At 41.9% G+C, this 19,730-nt stretch overlaps 1 protein-coding gene across 1 annotated transcript in view; it reads right to left on the bottom strand.

The window, feature by feature from the left end:
- Positions 1–19,730, bottom strand: part of GRIN2B (glutamate ionotropic receptor NMDA type subunit 2B) — a 286,938-nt gene that overhangs the window by 93,837 nt on the left and 173,371 nt on the right. Inside the window, exon 3 of the mRNA XM_039239959.1 lies at positions 13,143–13,257. Within this exon, the coding sequence (XP_039095890.1) occupies positions 13,143–13,257 (115 nt within the window). The remainder of the gene's footprint in view (positions 1–13,142; positions 13,258–19,730) is intronic.

Genomic DNA, 19,730 nt, shown 5'->3' on the forward strand with positions numbered 1-19,730 from the left:
TGCTGTGCGAGGCTGTACACTTTCCCATTATTTTAAGATCCAATTTTCAGAAAGTCCTTGTGCAAAAAGTTTTTTAACAATTAAGGAAGAAAGCTTGCTCACTACCAGTTTATCGCTAAGCAAGTCAAGAATTCTATGCATTTCCTAGCTCCTTGCTTTCAGTGACCGAGGCCAAAATCCAATAGTGTTCTGTGTCTGTGCTGTCATTTTCCTTCACGTTTTCATTTTTCCAGAAGCCAATTTCAATGGCGCTAGCATTGGTTTTACAATATGTTCAAGAAAAGTAGCAGAACGTTTGCACAGCACTTGCCCCATGCCAGATATTGTACTAAGAATGTGACATGAATTAAAACTTATTTGATCCTGATGGCAACAGTTTGAGGTGGGCACTATTCTTCCCATTTTATAGGCAAGAAAACTGAGGAAGAGAAAGTTGGAGCCACATTAATTCGTACTTCTGTGGCTAAATCACTGTGTAATGCAGAGGTAAGATATGATGCCTTCTGGTTTTTAAACTGTACCTCAAAGGTCAAGTTTAATAATCCAAGGTTAAGGGGAGAACATAAGCAAAGGCATGTAGGCATAAAAGTACCACAGGTTTTGGAGAAGGGAAGGGTCAGGGGCACTTATGCTGGCGTGTAGACTAGATAAAGAAGGGTGGAGGGGGAAGGAGACGGGACGGAGACGGGAAGGAGACGGGGAAGGCCGCTCAGTCTTGAATGCTGTGACTTGGGGGCTGGGGTAGGGAGCACATTTTGCCCTGCAGACGCACTTCCCAAATTTCACACCTTCAGGTAACACTGCAGCAATTTTGTCCACATCTCTGCATCACACTGATGGTACTTTTAATTTAATATATGAAATAACCTTTCTTTTAAAACCCATTTAACAAGTTCATATTACTGTAAATGTGACACAAGTGTCACTTGCCAAGGCTAGGTAACTATAATAATAAATAGATGATTATTTAAATAAGAAGATACTCATCCCTCTTAAATTAACTTACGTACCACAGTGAGACCCACAATCACATATGGGAAACATTGACATGGCAGTGATAAATCACAGAAGATCAGTGTTTTTGTTCACTGAATTTTGCTCTTACTTTCTCTTTCATATATCTTATATATATCATATACATATAAGATTACATATATATATTATATATATAAAGATATTTGTAATCTTAATGAACCTTCAGTTTTACATGAGATTCCCCAAACTCCTCTCTCTTAGCGAGTTGAGTTCATAAAATATTTGGTTGACTGTGTTCTATGTACAGTGAAGTTAAAATTTCATGTCACTCTCCTACTAAGATTTAAGGGCCGTTTTGTAGGTCAGCTATTTTAAATTTCCCTTTTGTTTTAACATTTCTCTACACTTCCGGCAGATGTCTGATCAATGGGGGCTATGTGGTCACAGTGTCACCGCCATGGAGGCTGCATTTGAGAAGAGCTTTGGATGCAGAAGATCATGCTTTCCTAGAAAATCCCCTCCATGTGATCAGAACTAGACAGTCGCTTCCGGAGGTACTTGTGCCTTGCTGTGCCTTTGTTGCTGAAACATGTTCATCGACACAGTTTTTTTCTTAAAATTTTTTAATGTTTTTTATTTATTTCTGAGAGAGAGAGAGACAGAGTGAGGAGGGTAGGGTCAGAGAGAGAGAGAGAGAGTGAGACACAAAATCCGAAACAGGCTCCAGGCTCTGAGCTGGCTGTCAGCACAGAGCCCGATGCGGGACTCGAACCCCCCGAACCGTGAGATCGTGACCTGAGATGAAGTCGGATGCTTAACCGACTGAGCCACCCAGGTGCCCTTCATCAACACAGTTTTGAGGAGACAGCTTCCTGTTGTCGACTGAAAAGAGGATATAAGTATGATTGTGTGTGTGTGTGTGTGTGTGTGTGTGTGTGCGTGTGCGCACGTGCATGTAAGTGTGTGTCATAACAGTGAGGAGGTAGAGGAAGGTAGTGGTGCAGAAAAGCTTTTTTTGTTACTGTTCTTATCTTTTGTTCCTCTCTTCTTCCCTTTCTTTTTTTTTTTTCATTTTTGTTAATCTCAGGAAAATGTTACACTGAGATAGGCAGTCACAGTCTGGGCTAACTACTAACTATTCCTCCCTCTAAGGGTTTCCATGGTGTGATTTGTCCTCTGGTCCACACAACTGTTTCTAATGATACTGCTACATTTTGACCCCATTAGTTGTATTCTTAGACTTCTCTGTGTGTTAAGGGACAAAGTATGCCGGATTAAAATGGAGCTGGATGTAAATGTCTACATCCAGCTCTGTCCCACTCGTCTGTGTGGCTTTGGGCAAATCATGTGACCTCTCGGAGTCTCAGTTTACTTACCTGTACAAGTATTTACCAAAAGTTTAATAGGAGTCAGAATGAGATCATATATACTTAAGGTCTTCATAAGCCATCTTGTTAATACTAAGTTTTCTATATAAATGTCAGGTGCCAGTGGCCAAACCTTAATTCTAGGCTAGACTGTTCTAGAATTGTTCATCTTTTCCAGTTCCTATAGGGAAAATAAAGTTTCTGTTTGTTTTAGCGTTTCTATAAAGAGAATGCTGAGGTGGCTTAACTGCCCACCAGAAATTCTACTTGAGAGGTACTACTCTGTTCCTTTGCCAGCAAGCGCCTTTCCCTAGGGGATGAGTGAAGAAAAAATGGCACATATTACAGGGATAGCCAAAGACACTGAGTTTAGAAGGTATCCTACACCAAACCCTTGGAATAGAAAAATGTGAAAGGGTCTAGAGGGGTTTGGTGTAAACGCGGAATGCCGTACCCTTGGACAATCTAGCCAAGGAGAATGGTTTTCTTCCTCCAAACGTCCATCACTCTCCCCGCGCCTCATGTACCTGTGTTCTTCTCCCAACTTACTTCCCCAAGGTCACACTCTTCCTCTCACCTTTCCCCGGGGCTTTAAGTTTAAACCTGCAGAACATTTAGCTGGCAGAGCCAAGACCTGAAATACCTGTTGAGTCAGCAGTGGGTAGCCTTTACGGACAGCAGAGAAAACTTGGATTATGTGAGGGGAGAGCTTCCAGGCCACCTGAAGTCCTATTTCTCTCCTCCCACCTCTCTGCATAGATATACAATAGACATACATATACATACATACATATGTATATATAAATATATGTACACATATATAGAGATACGCATACGTGCATATATAACTAAATGTTCTGTATATAATGAACTAGAAATGCAAATATACAAATACTAATATACTAATGAACTAAAATGGTCACCAAATTATGAACAGAGATAATTCTAATAGAGAAAATAATAAAACCACTCCGAATAATTGGCATTCCATGACTATTGTGAGAGATTGGTATCCATGTTTTTTTTTAATTATTATTAATAGCTTTCATTCTTAGATGTATATTCTTAAAGGGAATACACTATTCTTAAAGAATAATGTATATTCTTAAAGGGCCTACACTTCCTTTCAAATCTTTGTACTCCAGGCCCATTAGCAGAGTTAACATGCCAAGGACAGAGCTTTTCTTCCTATGTACATGGATTATGTTTACCCTGCTCCGGGCGAGCTCTCATAAATAGGTATTACAGAGAGAGAGGTTATGTACAGACTAGTACAAATCCATCATCATTGCAGGAAGAACTTAAAGCAGATGATATTGTCATGCTAGGTCAACAGCGCTTGTTTGTATATGAAGGACGTTCAGATATTATAGGTTTGATGTCAAACTTCAGATCTCAGCTAGAGTCAACATGCCGTGAATGCAGGCAGGAAGTATTTTCTTTGGTGAAAAATACATAAACGTATAAAGAGAACAGCACCCTGCTATACCCTGCTATAGAGGCCTGGTCGGTCGTGAGGTGCATCAGCCTGTAAATAACAGTGAATTAGCCAGGAGCTGCCCTGACTGGTGAAAGAAGTGGATTCCTCTCTCCTTCCTCCTAGTCACTTGTGCTCCAGAGAACAGAAACAGTGCTAGAAAGGTTGATATACCAAGCATGAGCCCTAAGAGTTCCCTGGGAAAAGGGGTCTGATTTTTACAAGCCTCCAACCCTCAAGAAAATGATCCCTGTATGATGAAAGCTGCAGACAGACACAGATCTGTCTGCACAGATCACATGGCCAACCACATTCTTTGTATGCTGTAACTGTCAAAGAAATATTCTCATCAGCAAAGTTAGAGGGCAACACACTCAGAAGATCAAAAGAAAAAAAGAAGCCCTCCATGAGTCCTGGCTGACCAGGAATCACAAAGTAGAGCCAACTGGATATGTGTCCATTAGTTGTTAGCGAATTAATATAAATAATCCAAGCAATTCTCAATTTAAGGGCTCTCGTTTCGAATGTTTAGGGACGTTAGATAACAAACAACAAAATGAAAAAGGGGTCAAACCTTGTTACCTTGAAAAGCAGTCTTTATGGCATCGAAGTTGGATTATCAAAAGCTCTGAAATTATTTTCATAGGAGTATCATATAAAATATGATATGAATAATTTCATATCGGTCTCTATTTATTATGTCTAGTTACGTCTGAGTGACTAGCTTAAAGAAGTGGGATACATCCTTACAGTGAGATATTAGACAGTCATTAAGTTTCATGCTTTGGATAATATCAATAAAACAGAAAAACATCCACAATATCATAGTAAGAGACAGTGAGAGAAGAAAGTAGATTGTAAACCATTATGTGAATTATTTGCAATTCTACTGTATCTCATTGCATTGTGTTATACACACATACGACATGCACAGAAAAGAGTATCAGCAAGAGATAGAAAAATATAAATACGAATTCTTTGTATGTGTATAGGCAAACATTACCTTATCTCCCCCAAATGTCTTTAGTAAGCATCAATTATCTTTATAAGAAAATCATAAATGTTTTAAAACTACATAACCTATATAAACACAAGTCTTCTAACCTGGCCGCCACTATTTCTTCTTCAATATCACTAATGGAGAAAACATTACAACCTAGAAATTAGAAAGACAGTTCAGGACACTCAGGAGCCAATCATAGATAGTGGTCATGAAATAAAAATAAAACATAAACAAGATGGATGAAAGCTGTGTTTTAGTTTTGGGGATGCTTTCCTCTCTACTGTGTTTTTTTAAGCGAGCACTTCAGTCTGCAAGTTCAATTCTGCCTTTTTTCCCCATCAGCATGGATAGGTTTCAAAAGTAAAGTCAACCAAGGTTACCTTGTTCTTTTATCCCATTCATCCAGTGGCCAATGACAAATACATGGAGACAACCAGCCTTTCTGAAATGACATTTCTGAAGTCTCTTCCCTCACTACAACCTGCTCTTCTCTTCAAATTATTTTAGAAATGTACACTGGGTTGCAGTTTGACGTTGTGAGTCTAATAATGAGCCTTGAGACACTGGCGGTTAAGAGTACACTTTCTCCTCCTTGGGGCTGGCCCCCAGTCGTCTCTTTCTGGAACCCCAGAAAAGGGGTTAACGAGTAGGGTGGACCATGGCTCTGGGAGGTCAGTGGATAGGAAGGGAGCAGCTGGATGTGACAGTCCATAATAATCACAACTCAGAAAGGCAGCCAAAATCACGTACTCCAGCCACCCTCTTTGTAAGCCAGTCATACATATATACCAGCAGAGTCTTCACTAACCAAGCAATGTGAAACATGTACCTCATTATTCGACCACATCAAATCGTACGATTTAAAAACCACCTTAGGTTATAGAAATTTTAAGTGCCACAATGAGCAATATCTTTCTCTTTCTCTTTGCAGTACCTTTGTGGGTATGTATGACGGTAAACTTTACCTTATCCCCCACCCCCGAATATCTTTAATAAGCAAAATGTCTTGGGGTGCCTGGGTGGCTCAGTCAGTTAAGTGTCCGACTTCGGCTCAGGTCATGATCTCAACGGTATGTAGGTTAGAAACCCATGTCGGGCTCAGTGCTGATGACTCAGAGCCTGGAACCTGCTTCGGATTCTGTGTCTTCCTCTCTCTCTCTGCCCCTCCCCTGTTTGTGCTTGCTCTCTCTCCTTCTCTCAAAAATAAACATTTAAAAAATTTAAAAAATAAGCAAAATGTCTTTAATAAGTTTTTCAATAAATGAACTTTATAGGAAAACCATAAGTGTTGTTTCTCCTTTTCCCCCCAGCCACTAGGAAAACGATGACACTAATTTGGCAAGGGTAATGGTTGGTTCATGGTAGGTGCTCCATAATTATGTGTAGGAAAGAAGGGAAGGATAGGGCAGAAGGGGGAAGGGAGGGAGAATGGAAGGAAAACACAAAGCCATGTATTTCATGCACTGTTGTTTGGGCTGTACACTGCAGAGATGAGGACATGTCCAATTTTTAAGACTTCCGAGTCACTCCTTGGTGTTGTTAACAGTCCTGGTGCTCAAAACTTCTCTCTATTAAGAAGTTCTCCCTATAGCTAATGTAAATCCTCTCTGCTTGATCTTAAGCCCACTTACTCCCATTCTGTCTCAGAGGAGAGAGTGGACAGCTGATCTCGACACTTGGTACAATAAGTCTTCATACATTTAAAGAGAGTAAGTCATCACTTCATTGCCTTTTCTTCTTCCCCTTAACAAACCCAATTCCCATAGCCTTTCTTCATGGATCCCGTGTTCTAATCCCTTAATCCAATGATGCATATTAGTACTCAGTTCAAAGTCGGTAAAAATAGCATGTTGTCAAATGGCAGTTTCAGGAGATCCAAAACAAACATCCCTGACATGAGGAGCATCTGCTTCACCTCCTCAGACAACCTCGGTGGAGTCTGGAGAGGGCGTGGATACTCGCTGGCCTCTCGTCCAAGCATGGGGGGTGGGACACAGTTTGCACAGGTGTATTTGGGCTGTCACCGGATATTCACTGGCCTATTCAGGAATGTCTCTTATGGTGCTGGGCACAGGCATATGGTGAATAACCAAACAGACGTGTCATGAGCAATCTGTCAGTGTGGATGTGAGTGTGTTTGTGTGTGTGCATATCTATGCACGCACGCAAGGGAGGAGATGGAGTGGCTGTTTATTTTGTCTGTCAACCGCTTTCAAGTGGCACCTGGCACAGCAGCACTCAATCTCTGCTGTATCATCACCACCAAACTGATCATTCTGGAATATGATCACTGGAGTTGTCAGGTGCTCATAGCACAGAGCATCCGCAGCCTGGAGTTGCCGCTGTCTCCTGGAAACGAGGCTGTCGGAGGCATACAGCATCTCTTAACCTGTTTCATTCATCCCAGGCTCCAGATGCCGGTAGAACATTCTGTCTTATTATGTTGTTGCTGCTGTGGCTCTTGGGGGAATCTTCTTCCTACCAGTTTAGTACCCTTCCTCCTCTCCCACTGATCCATCCATTAATTCATAAATACTATTATAGACCCGGCAGTGTGTGCTAAATACATTTATTTCTAGCACTTCGTTCAGTGGTGGATGTGGCTGTAATATCTCAGTCTTGCAAACCTAAGGTGATAACCGGGATTTGGGGAGCCAAAAAAATGACCCAGACAAATGGAGAATGTTGTAGTCTACATAAGGAAAGGCATTTTCTTGTAGATGGAGGCAGAGAACAGGGAGTATGGGCTTATAAAATACACCTCTTGTCCCTGGGGAAAAGGCAAGCAGAGACGCAAACCGTAGGTACTTTCCTGTAACTCGGACCCAGACAGTCCCTTTAAGGTCTGTTTACATCTTACAGCCTGAAAATGCACCATCATCATTTCTTGAAGTCATTACTCAGAACACACACCCCCACTGCATTTCATTTTTATTATCCCCATTTTAGGAACGATTAAATGGAAGCAGAGAGCAGTAGCAATGAAGCAAATCATGAGAGGCTCTGATAAAGACAGAAGCTTGAATGCTTGTTGGAACTGCTTCTCTGTGCCAGACTATTTTTAATGCAAGTTTATGCAGCTGTCCCCCACTTAGAGAGAAGACTTACAAATGATCCCGTTCTGCACACATCTTCCTAGCACCATCCATTACCCTTTCCAACCTAGCATGCTATCCCTGCATGTATGCATGTGTGTGCCATGTTGTTTTCCACATTCCTGTATACCAAAGGCATTACTTGGCTTTCTGCGAATGTAATTCTGATCCAGAGATCTCTGTGTTATTCTAGCTCCCCCCATGCCTCCTTAGTGGCTATTTATACAGGATCCCATTACAAGTTCACAAGAACAGGTACTATTTAAAAAAAATAGGAGGCTGAGTAAATATGTAGAATTTTTATGTTCGCAGTATTTTCAAAGAAAATACCTAAGACCCTGGAAGCAAGGATTTCTCTGGGGAGGGGGCTGGGGGAACTGAGGATCAGAGATAAGAGGATGTTCTTTTTACTAGATACCCTTTCGTACCATTTGACTTATTACCATGTGCAAATGTTACCTTAAAAAGGGGGTGGGGGAAGGGCACTGACTGACATTTGCTGAATGCCGGCTACGTTTCCGTTACTATTAACTGGTCTTTTATACCAAATCTCCTTTAATCTTTATAACAGCCTTATCTAAACCCCTGTTTTATAAAAGGGAAATGGACTCGGGTAGTATGGTCATTTGGTTTCTGCAGCTGATAGATGGCAACAAGGGGCATTCATCTCAGCTCTTTCTGATTCCAAAACCATGCTCCGTCCCAGATTATGCTGCCTTGACTTCAAGTCTTTCAGGAGGAGGCAGAGTAATGAGACAGTAGCTTTGAGACTATGTTTTAAAACCTGAGAGGATATTCACATGGTTCACACCAGCATCTGAGTCTTCCTCAACCTGAGGCTCCTTGCTGAAAACCCCGTAAGGCCTGCCTCCTCTGGGAGGTTGGGCCTCACTGAAAATGGCGCCCGCCCCGCCTCCCAGACCCTTGTTGGAGCTTGGCCTGCTCCCACCAGCGGTGGAGAATGTGCCTGCTCTCACACTCTCTTCAGTGAGCCACTCTGTCTACCGGAGGAATTTCAGGCAGAAGTGAAACGGCCGGTCAATACACTGACTCTCCTAAGCATACGGATTCTTCATTTATTTAACAGCTATCTTTTGAGGCATCACTCGATGCCAGGCACTCTTTTTAGGTATTGGGCTTATAGAGGTGAACAACATCCCTGCTCCCAGGAAGCATCTGTCCTGGCGTGAAGAGACAGGTGGTAATCAGACCAACAAGCAAAACATCAGATAAAGAGTATCCTGAAGAACATTAAAATGAGCTGTTTTGATAGAGTGGCTGGGTGGCTACTTTAGCTTGAGTCACCAAGGAAGGCCTTCTGAGGAGATGATATTTATCTAAATGACAAGAATGACAAATATTCCCTGGGAGCTACTGTCCTTAGAAACCAACTCGTGTTCCTTTGTATGCTTCAGTCTCACCCCAAGTCCATTCCAAGCTCTTACTTATTTACAACATGAAATTTGTAATCCAAGAAGCTAGACCCAGAAAGAGCCCTAGAAGTCATTTTAATCTCCTGCCATGATTTCAGACAGGAAGAAAGAAAGATCCAGAAAAACTGAAAAAAGCAGGTCACACAGCTAGTTCAGGACATAACCGGAAGCTGTGGGTCCTGTCCTTTAGCCTCATTTTTCCCACAAATCCAGGTTCCTTCCCCATTTATCTTCCCAGCATCCATCTCCTCCCTGTCGACTATTCACCCTGATGCCTGCCTCTGTGAAGTCCACAGACATTCAATCTTCCCTGGGCCACACGGAACCTTCTGGGGTGGTATTAGAAATCCTGAGAATACACAGGAGCCTGGGGGTCAGGGTAACAGTGGAAAGAAAGGCATAACTTCCCACAGGACAATTTCAGCACATACCACACGCGTACTAGACCTGTGCCAGGCTCCTGCCACCCGTCCCTGCCCACAACTGAGCCCTGACAAGGGGCTCCACACTGGGGAGCCTCCTGGCTCTGTGAACTCAACGAACAGGAAGGACCACTCTTTAGCAATGTTCCCGGATTTAATCAAATCACTAGGAGTATGTTACAGTCTATGACCCTTCCCCCTCCCAAAATACTTTACAAAAGGATTAACCACAGAACTTCTTTTTAAATAAGAAGCTCCCTCGATACAGTTAAAGTATGATCTATGAAAACTCAATCTACATAATGATTTTATCTCCCCTCTGCTCCCCATCAAAGAGGTATTACATCAAGGGCAGTAACATAAACTTGGATTCTTCTTTTTTTTTTTTAATGTTTTTTTTATTTATTTCTAGGAGAGAGAGAGAGAGAGACAGCGTGAGCAGGGGAGGGTCAGAGAGAGAGGGCGTCACAGACTGAAACAGGCACAGGCTCCAGGCTCTGAGCTGGCAGTCAGCACAGAGCCCGACGCGGGGCTCGAACCCACGAACCGTGAGATCATGACCTAAGCGAAAGTCGGACGCTTAACCGACTAAGCCACCCAGGCGCCCCTAAACTTGGATTCTTAATGATAGATTTTAGACTCGTGTATTATGTAATGGTTCTTTTTCATTTGACACCCACTTCTTGAACCGCTCTAGGCAGTACACTCTTTCTTCCACGTTGCTGGGAGGACACGACGATGTAGAGACGCAGCCTCTGCCATCGGGAAGCACACACACGCACAACTCTAACACAGGCAGATGGGACAGTGCTGCAACAGAGGGAGGGAGAGCAGCTACAGGGGACCAGAGGCTGAGAGAGATTACATCTCAGTCAAAGATGAGACCAAAGACAGTAACATTGTAACTGGGTTTCAAAGGATGGTTATGATTTGTATAATTGGACAACCCATCTCAGAAAAAGGAAACGTGATGACGTGCTGTACAGGAAGTGAGACATACAGGAGAAATATCTTAGAACAGAGAGAGCCCAATGTGGCTTGATGGTGAGACAGGAAAGAGCAAGGGAGAAAAGACAGGCTTTGAAAGGTAGACTGGAGCCTTGAATACAAGAATAAAGCTTGAATACCCAAAGCATAAACTATAGAAGCTCTGAACAAGTTTTGGGCAGAGAAAGCATGTGATCAGAGTTGGGTCTTAGGAAACGCATTCTAGCAGCCATGCTAGGACTGATTTGAATGGCTAATGGGGGGCATCAAGGACAGGGAGGTCCATTTAAAAAATCATCACATGCTCCCTGGATCATATGAGGAGGAATAAATCCAAGAGCTATAGTTAAGAGTTATATAGTTAAGTTAAGCTATATGAGAAGGGAAGGAATGCAAATCCCACGGAGGGGATCCAGCTTTGGAAAGGGCAGCAGTGCGGGTGGTCACAGGCCTCAGACTCCAGTCTAGAGAAGTCAGCATGAGTGATAGTAAGATCTCTTTAAGGAAGGAGAGGTATGAGATGCCCCATCCTTGAGGCAGTCATCATGAGTCTCCTGTATTAAAGCTACCCAGCTGGACATCTCTGATCCGTGTACGAAGCCACCGTTATGAATAACTCCTCTTCCAGAGATATACAGACGTGCCTGTCATACCTGAGGTCCCAGAACACCTCTTAAATTATTATGTCTCGATAGCAGCAGGTGAAAAGCAGCTTGACTGGAGTGAAGAGCAGGAGCCCAGGGGAAAACCATTTCTGAACAAATGATAACTCAGTAGAGGGAGAGTAGCTTTAATCAAGAACACAAGGAATAATCTAAGTCTTACAGCTGTGCCTTGAACTAAGGAACTATAGGGCAGATTGAGGCCTTTCGATTCTAAGAATAAGGCCCCAGGTTTCCACTATGTGAGCCACACATGCTGTTTCACAGACAAGCATTCACATAACTGCCTGTCCAGTGCTCACGGACAAGATTATGAATTTCAAGAAATTTATCGCTGATCTCTCTTCCTGGCTCTTCTTTCTAGAAATATATAATTTGGTTTCCATTCCCCATCAGAGCCATGCTGACATCCTGAAGCCTGTTCTCAGCCAACTGACCTACAGAGTCCATAGATATTGCTTTAAATCAGTGTTTCCCTACTATGTTTTACAGAATATGAATTTCATGAACAAAGGCGTCTCATAATAAAATAAATTTGGAACTATCAGATTAAGTAAAATTAGAGACGGCCCTTTGCCATAGACAGTCTTCCTCTGAACTTCCAAATGTTAATATGGTCTGGGAACCTCCCAGAATGAGAACCCAGAGGGATCTCGCCCAACCTTATTTATCTACGGAGCCATTTTTTTCAGCAAGAATCTCAAGGGATAAATGGCACCTGAAGAACACAGACCAGAGAAACACCAGTGCTGACATTGCCCTGGGGAACATTTGCATATAAGTAGGAACGGGGGACAAAATCAAAAGCGAATACCTGGTAAGTTCTTACTGTGGACACCTGTCTAAGTCCTTTGCATATATTAATCTATTTAATCCTCATAACAACCCTGTGGTCTTGGTACTTTTAATTGTATTCTCATTTTAGAGATGAGGCAACTCGAGACACAGAATACTTAAGAGATTTGTACAAGGGCCTAAGTAGACAAGTTTGTGAGTAGAGGAGCTGGGAATTGAATCTAGGTCATCTGGCACTCACAGAAATTAATTTCTAATGGTAGAGTTTCAGATACTGTGGTCAGCTGACAATGAGGGAGATCCTGAGGGGGGCCTTGCATGGCAAGCTTCTACTCTCAGTAAATTCAAACCTATGTGCTTGTAAATTATGTTTCATTAGTCTCCCCAGTATAACTGTGTAGGATAAAACTTCTGAATTATACCACTGATTTGATTTCTTCACCGAATTACATTACACATGTATACTCTTCCATTAGAATAAAGTTGTGATTCAGACAGCACCATAACCAATAAAAATGGTAATGCATAAAGAAAATAATCTCTTAGGCAAACCATGAGAGACTCTTGAATGCTGACAAAAACTGAGGACTGATGGATGTGGGGGGGAGGGGGGATGGGCATGGAGGAGGGCACTTGTGGGGATGAGCACTGGGTGTTATGTGGAAACTAATTTGACAATAAACTATTTGTAAAAAAAAAAAAAAAAGAAAGAAAAGAAAATAATCTCTCGATTAACCAAAGGAACAAGAAAACAAAGATGCAAGTCTGAGAGCTGGCTTCTCCAGTGCCCTCGACGTATTACACTCTAACTTCCCAGCTCAGAGACGAAAACCAAGGTTTGGTTTTGTTTTCCTTTAATGCGTTGCAAAGTTTTACGTCCCTACCCCAACTGCTTTGCTCAAGAATTGCCAAAAGATATGTCCTACCCTCTCCCACTTCCTCTCCTTGTTCAGAAGGATTATCACCAGTTTCGGATGCATCTGGTAACCATCTTCACTGAAGGACAGGTTTCTTCCCTCAAATGTGACATTGATCAGATATCTGTAAAGATAAAAGAAAACAAAGGTTAAAGTATGAAGAAGGCATGCCAAGACCAAGACAGGAAGATAGAGGGAAAGGTGAATGGAGACTGACACACAGACAGACATACACACAGCCCTGTGAGACGGTTAAACATAGAGTCATTCAAGTTTTCACATCACAGGAATAATATGAAAAGATAAGAAGAAACCTACTTCAGTAGGTTTGTAAAGCTTAAATGAGATAACCTACCACCCAGGCCTGGTACACAGTAAACCCTCCCTAGGCATTAACAGTGGTTATTCACAGAAGGAGGTCAATTAATGGGTGATAGTGGTAGAGAGAAGAAGGGGAGTCTCCCAAGACAGCTTTCTGCTAAGAAAGGTGGCATGTTGGGGCATGGGGTCTCTCTGCCTCCCAGAGGCATGTACACGCTTTTGAACCCTTGCTAAGATCCAGCCCAGGCCATACTTCTAAGAGCTGTGAGAGGAGTCCCGAAGTCAGAGGTCTGGTTCCACAAGATGCATCTGGAAACCAGGGCTACTGCATTGTGTATAGTGAACAGAAAATACCAGGGTGGGAGAGGAGGTCGGGGAGAAGGAGGGAGAGGTGTTTCAGAAAGTATTCCAGGTACAGGCACGTAAATTAGCAGTAACTCTCGAAGTAACTAGAGTCAGACCAACGAACTTGTCTTCCTCCTCAACACCGGCACCTCCAGCTCACCCTGTTCCTCTGTTGGCTGCTCTGATCTGATGAAGAGCTCCCTCCATGGGAATTCCCACAGGCATGTTCATTACAACCACATCAGTGCAACTGTGCTGATGGTAACTAATGTCCCTTTACCATAATGGCCCAAGAAGTCAATAATGGTTAGCTCAGTGTTCATATGACACGCTACTCTAGAGCCTTGGGTCTGACGCCGCTATGAGATGTCTCTGCTGAGGAGCAAAAGAGAGATCTTGTAATTGCCACAAAGGTTCTAGGGGCTTCGAATTTGTGACCAACAAGAGTTCCCTGACACACTAAAGGGAAGGAGAATGTAGCAGGAGGCAGCTTAAAGGCTCCTCTTTTAAGTCTTCTCATTCAACGGAACTGTGAGGCACTTTGTTCTTCCAGGTAACGTTAGGTTAAGTAACAAGGTTGCTAAGATGCAGATCCTTCAGGCATTTATAAAAAGATTACTATACATCATGAACCAAACCCTCATGGACCACTTATTATTTCAAGAGCTGCCTGGGCATTTTCAGCCTCTCATTCTCTGGTCTTATGGTCTTCACAAATGCAATCAAGAACTCAGAAGACCTGAAATGAATGGAGACTCGTAGAATCTCAGGATTGAAAGAGGCCTTCATAATCAACTAGTCCACCACTTCTTAGGGTTTATGCCTTCCCTCTACAACATAAAATTGGCTCTGTCAGCTCTTGTTATCACTGCACCCTCCACCATCAAGACAGCCATCTCACTGTTGGGCAGGGTGGTTTTTATTTGTTTTGTTTTCTACTTAAATTTGAAATCTGCTCGGGGCACGTGGGTGGCTCAGTGGGTTGAATGTCAGACTTTGGCTCATGAGTTCATGAGTTTGGGCCTGCTGCTGTCAGCACAGAGCCCACTTTGGATCCTCTGTCCCCCCCTCTCCCCGTCCCTCCCCAGGTGCACTCTCTCAAAAATTAAACAAACATTAAAAAGAAATAAAAAGCAATCTGCTCTCCGGAAACCTAGATAGTGGTCTCCTCCTTAGACATTATTTAATCTTAGTCTACTCCTTCTTCCACATGAAAGCTCTTCAAGTATTCAAAGACAATTATCATGTCTACCTTATAAAATAAATTTTAATCTTTGAAGAAAACTTAGGCTCACTTTTAGTTCTACAATTTCTTTAAAAAAATTTTATGTTTTTTTATTATTTATTTTGAGAGAAAGAACAGGAGGCGGGGGGGACAGGAGAGTGAGGGAGACAGAGAATCCAAAGCAGGTGCCAGACTCTGAGCTGTCAGCACAGAGCCTGACTTGAGGCTCGAACTCACAAGCTGTGAAATCATGTCCTGAGCCGAAGTTTGATGCCCAACTGACTGAGCCACCCAGGTACCCTTAGTTCTACAACTTTAACTTGATAGGAAACCAAAGCACTGAGAAGTCAAATTATTTGCCCAATGTCCCACCGCTAACTGAGAGCAGAAATTACATTTTAAGCCATATTTCTAGTCCCACGATCTCTTTACCATACCACCCTGGCATATGCCACATCAGGTTTAACATCCCCAGTTCCTTCATGTAGTTATCATATGCCATGACTTCCAGCCCCCATATGCCATGACTTCTCCTTATCCCTTGGCTGCTCTTTCTGGACACTTCCAACTGGTAGAAGTGTAGTGCCTCCTAATTCAACTCAACACTCCATACAGCATCCTCTCCTTCCCTGTACTGCCCCTCATCTCTCAGCTCTGTGCTGCTTGCTCAAGCCCATCACTCGTTAGAAAATAATAATCATGGGGCGCCTGGGTGGCTTAGTCGGTTAAGCGTCCGACTTTCGCTTAGGTCATGATCTCGCGGTTCGTGGGTTCGAGCCCCGCGTCGGGCTCTGTGCTGACTGCCAGCTCGGAGCCTGGAGCCTGTTTCAGAGTCTGTATCTCCCTCTCTCTCTGACCCTCCCCTGCTCATGCTGTCTCTCTCTCTCTCCTAGAAATAAATAAAAATATTAAAAAAAAAAGAAAATAATAATCAGGTCTCATATACTTTAGAACTTCAACACTCCAGCCAAAGCAGTATATAATTCATTCCAAGGAACAGAATTATAAAACCACAAAACACTTTAAACGAACAAACCAGAATTTAAGCACCATATGTAATTAACTTGGAAAATATATTCTTATTATAATAATATTGCATTGGTTGGAATAATTTCTGGAAGTCTTCAGAGAAAGTTAATGAGACATGAAAAAACTTTAGTTTTTTCTCTCTCTCTCTCTCTTTTTCTTTTGGAGGAAAGGAAGGAAGAGGAAGGGAGGAAAGGAAAGAGAGAGAAATAAAGTTACCTGGCTTAAGCACCCTCCTTTTCACCTGACATGGCTCAGAATAATTCTGACTCTATCTAAAAGACCTTTACAATGTTTTTTAAAAAGTGTCCATTTCAGAAAGCAATTGTGAGAAAAGTTCCAAAAATAAGTAACAAGTAGCATAAATGCTTCTCAAGATGACTTCTTTGAAGGGAATAGCATTGAATTCGGTGTGTAAGTCTTGAAATTCAAACTGTCAGAAAATAAACTACCTTCATGGGTAACGTAATTAATTGCTCTGTAGTTAAATTTTTCTAGTTATTCCTCTTTCACATGCTTTTGATTTTTTTAAAAAAATAAACTCTTCCTGGGATGTTCACTCTCTTCCAGCTCTCCAGGTCCATGTTATTCTACCTAGACACTTCTCACATATTTTACACTTATCAAAAACATTGATAAACCTTATGACAATATGTAAAAGATTCTTCTCCAAAATATCCTTTAATTATTCACATCCTTTGGCAGTATACAGATTAGTCATTCACGTTCTGTTTTTCTGAGTAATTTTCTCTAATGTGCCAACATGTAGCTATTAGTGAGGAGCTTGCAAAGACATACCCGCCCTGAACAAGGGTGCCCTTTAAACAGCAGAACAAAGCAGTCCATTCACTCCTAACAGAAAGTGTGAGAAAATAAAGGGGAGTGTGGTCACTTCTAGGCACGAGACTTTGGCGCCTGAACGTCAGTTTCTCCTCTTCAAAATGGAAACACAATTCTATCTCCTGCTTATCAGAGAAGCCCAATATGCTAATTAAATGAAATAATGGACTAAAAACAAATGAAATAATGGATAGGGAAACTATAGAAAACAGGATACATATATAACGTTATATAATGGGAAGAATTCAGAAAAAGAAATACATTAGTGTGACTTGAATATCTAAAGGAAAGAAACTTGCTTCATTTTGGATCTCAGTGAGTAAGCGTGTGATAACTACATTTTAACGAGACCCAATTATCAATGGAATCCATTGGAGGAATGGAGATCGCATTCCACGTAGGGAGGATAAACTAGGTCAAATGGTCACATTAGTCAATTTAACTTTCTGTACGGCCTGAAAATATCCACCACCTTTGGATCTGGCTGCACTGTGCCAATTTTGAACATTAATTAAAACCTCAAAGCTTCCATGTGTAAATCCTTGGTAAAGGATTAAACTATAATTAAGATGCCACTGATACTCTGTTTTCCTCTAAACATGCCATCCTCAAGCAGACAGAAAGCCTAGCTCAAGTGGCAGTCAAATTCAGAAGCCCTTCCTGTAAGACTCTAGTCCCCAGCAAGGTTTGGTAGATAAATACATATATATATTGCTTGATTTGTCTCTGGGATGCAGATCGACCCTAACGAACCTCACTGTGTCTCATAAAGTCTTAATATTACACAAAGCCTTAAGCTGTTAGAACTAGAAGAAACTTTAGAAACTACCCATTGAGAACTCTCATTTTAGGAAGGGGAAAACAGGCCTGAAGATGCGACCCTACTTTCCAGGGTGACCTGCCTGTTCACGACTGGAGTTCAAGTCTTCTGGTGTTCAGTTCAGTGTTTTTTTTTTTCCATTATATCACCGAGTGAAGGTAAAAGCGGTTTTGTGAGCCCCAGACGTGCATTTTAGCATTCTCATGTCACGTGCCATGCCCTGGACTATGCAGATCCCTCATGCAGCCTGCATAAAATAAAATGTGTCTCATTTCCTGCTTGATACCTTGTTGAGAAAGAGCCTCAGAACTCCGATGGGCTCAGAGCCAATACATTTGCTTTATATGGCCAAAGTCATACTCCAGTGGGTTTAATGAGGTCAAGCTGAGGTAAAAATGCTCTCGTGCCTCTTTGACATTGACCATGCCACTCAGAGCTCGTCCACTGCACCACAATGATACCTAAAGCAATGATTTAGCAGTATGCCCTGTGTGGGAGGCAGAGGGAAGAGCTCTGCCAGAATCTTCCCAGCAAACCATGGGCCCTGGCACCGTAATTCTCATTCTGCCCTTCATACTTTTACAAGGCACTCAATTGTTTAAATTAATGTCTGTTAATAAGAAATATAAGTGGTAGTAAGAAAGATAAGTCTCTCACTTCATCCAATCCTTTCATTTCTACAGAAGCGGATGAAGTCCAGAAGGATTTGCGGTTTTCCCAAGATCAGATGACAGGGCTGGACAGGACCCAGGTGCCCTCACCCAGAGACCTGCACACCTCAGAAACGGTAGGATTGTTAATGGCTCTCAGTTTGCATTCTCTAGCTATTAAGAGTGAAGCAATAAAGGAACACAATTCCGGGCGTGAGACTTGGATTCTTGACCCCTTGTTTACTGCTGCTAACTCCCAAATTCTGTAACTCTGTAATTGAATCTTTGGTGTGTTACTCACCCGCTAAGGCCTTCAGCTCCCTCATCTATGAAACTGACTGGTTCATACTACCTTCCTTGCCTGATGAGGGAAGTACCGGGCTGCTCCCCTGACATGCTATCTACTTCATCTGTTACATTATTATACTCCATCATCTGAATGGCAAACCCACAAATCTTCCAGTCTTTCTCTGGTCTTTCTTAGCCATTTTGCTATTTTGCTTCGTACTATTTCATATACACATTTTCTCTTGAAAGAGTGGAAACAATTTCTCACAGGATCAGAAATAGTGGACTTTAAAACATTTGAAAGCTACCTAATTAGAGAGCAGTCTTGGAAGATGGAGGCAAGCATGTTTAAAATAGACAGTCAGTGTTATGGTTTGGTAAACTAAATAGAAAACTTCTGACTTTCCCCTACCTTAGAAATTCATAATTATCAATGTCAATACAAAATGACCAGTACAGTGCTGTCAGCATGGCAAACCATGGTTGGGGAACAACTGTCCACTAGGTTTACCAATGGGTTCTTCTGAGATTAAGCCCAGAAGAAATGTCTCATTAGTAAGATATCCTACATCCAAGTGAAGATTTAGACAATGTCCCAAAAGGCTGGTGGAAAATAAAGAGAAACAGAAAAGAAATGGAAGAGGAGAGGATTGTAGCACACGCCACACACACTCTCCATCACCACTATCAACGACTACCAGGCAGTGTGGCATGGATGGTGCTTAAGAGCAAGAATCCTGCAGTCAGCCAGCCTCCGTTTAAATCCCTAGACCCATCAGTTTCCAAACTGTGTGGCAATCTTTTCAAGACACATGAATCATTTTATTCTTGCCAACAATGGTTTTCTTTTTAAGGAAAAGGGATTTGAAGAAGTTTTAAAGGTTTCCTTTGACATATAATGTCATATAAAAAATATTAAACCATGCTGTTGAACAAAATAATGAGAAATAGTAGTTTCCTAAGCTGTCAAATACAGTTCTTTTCTCTTATTTCTGTATAATGATACTTGATAGAGAACCTCAGGAAAAACTAATTTAAAGAGGGCATTGTAATATTAATTTAATAATTACTTGAAAAAGATT

This window comes from Hyaena hyaena, unplaced genomic scaffold, assembly GCF_003009895.1.
Source record: "Hyaena hyaena isolate Hyena2069 unplaced genomic scaffold, ASM300989v1 scaffold_164, whole genome shotgun sequence".
NCBI lineage: Eukaryota > Metazoa > Chordata > Mammalia > Carnivora > Hyaenidae > Hyaena > Hyaena hyaena.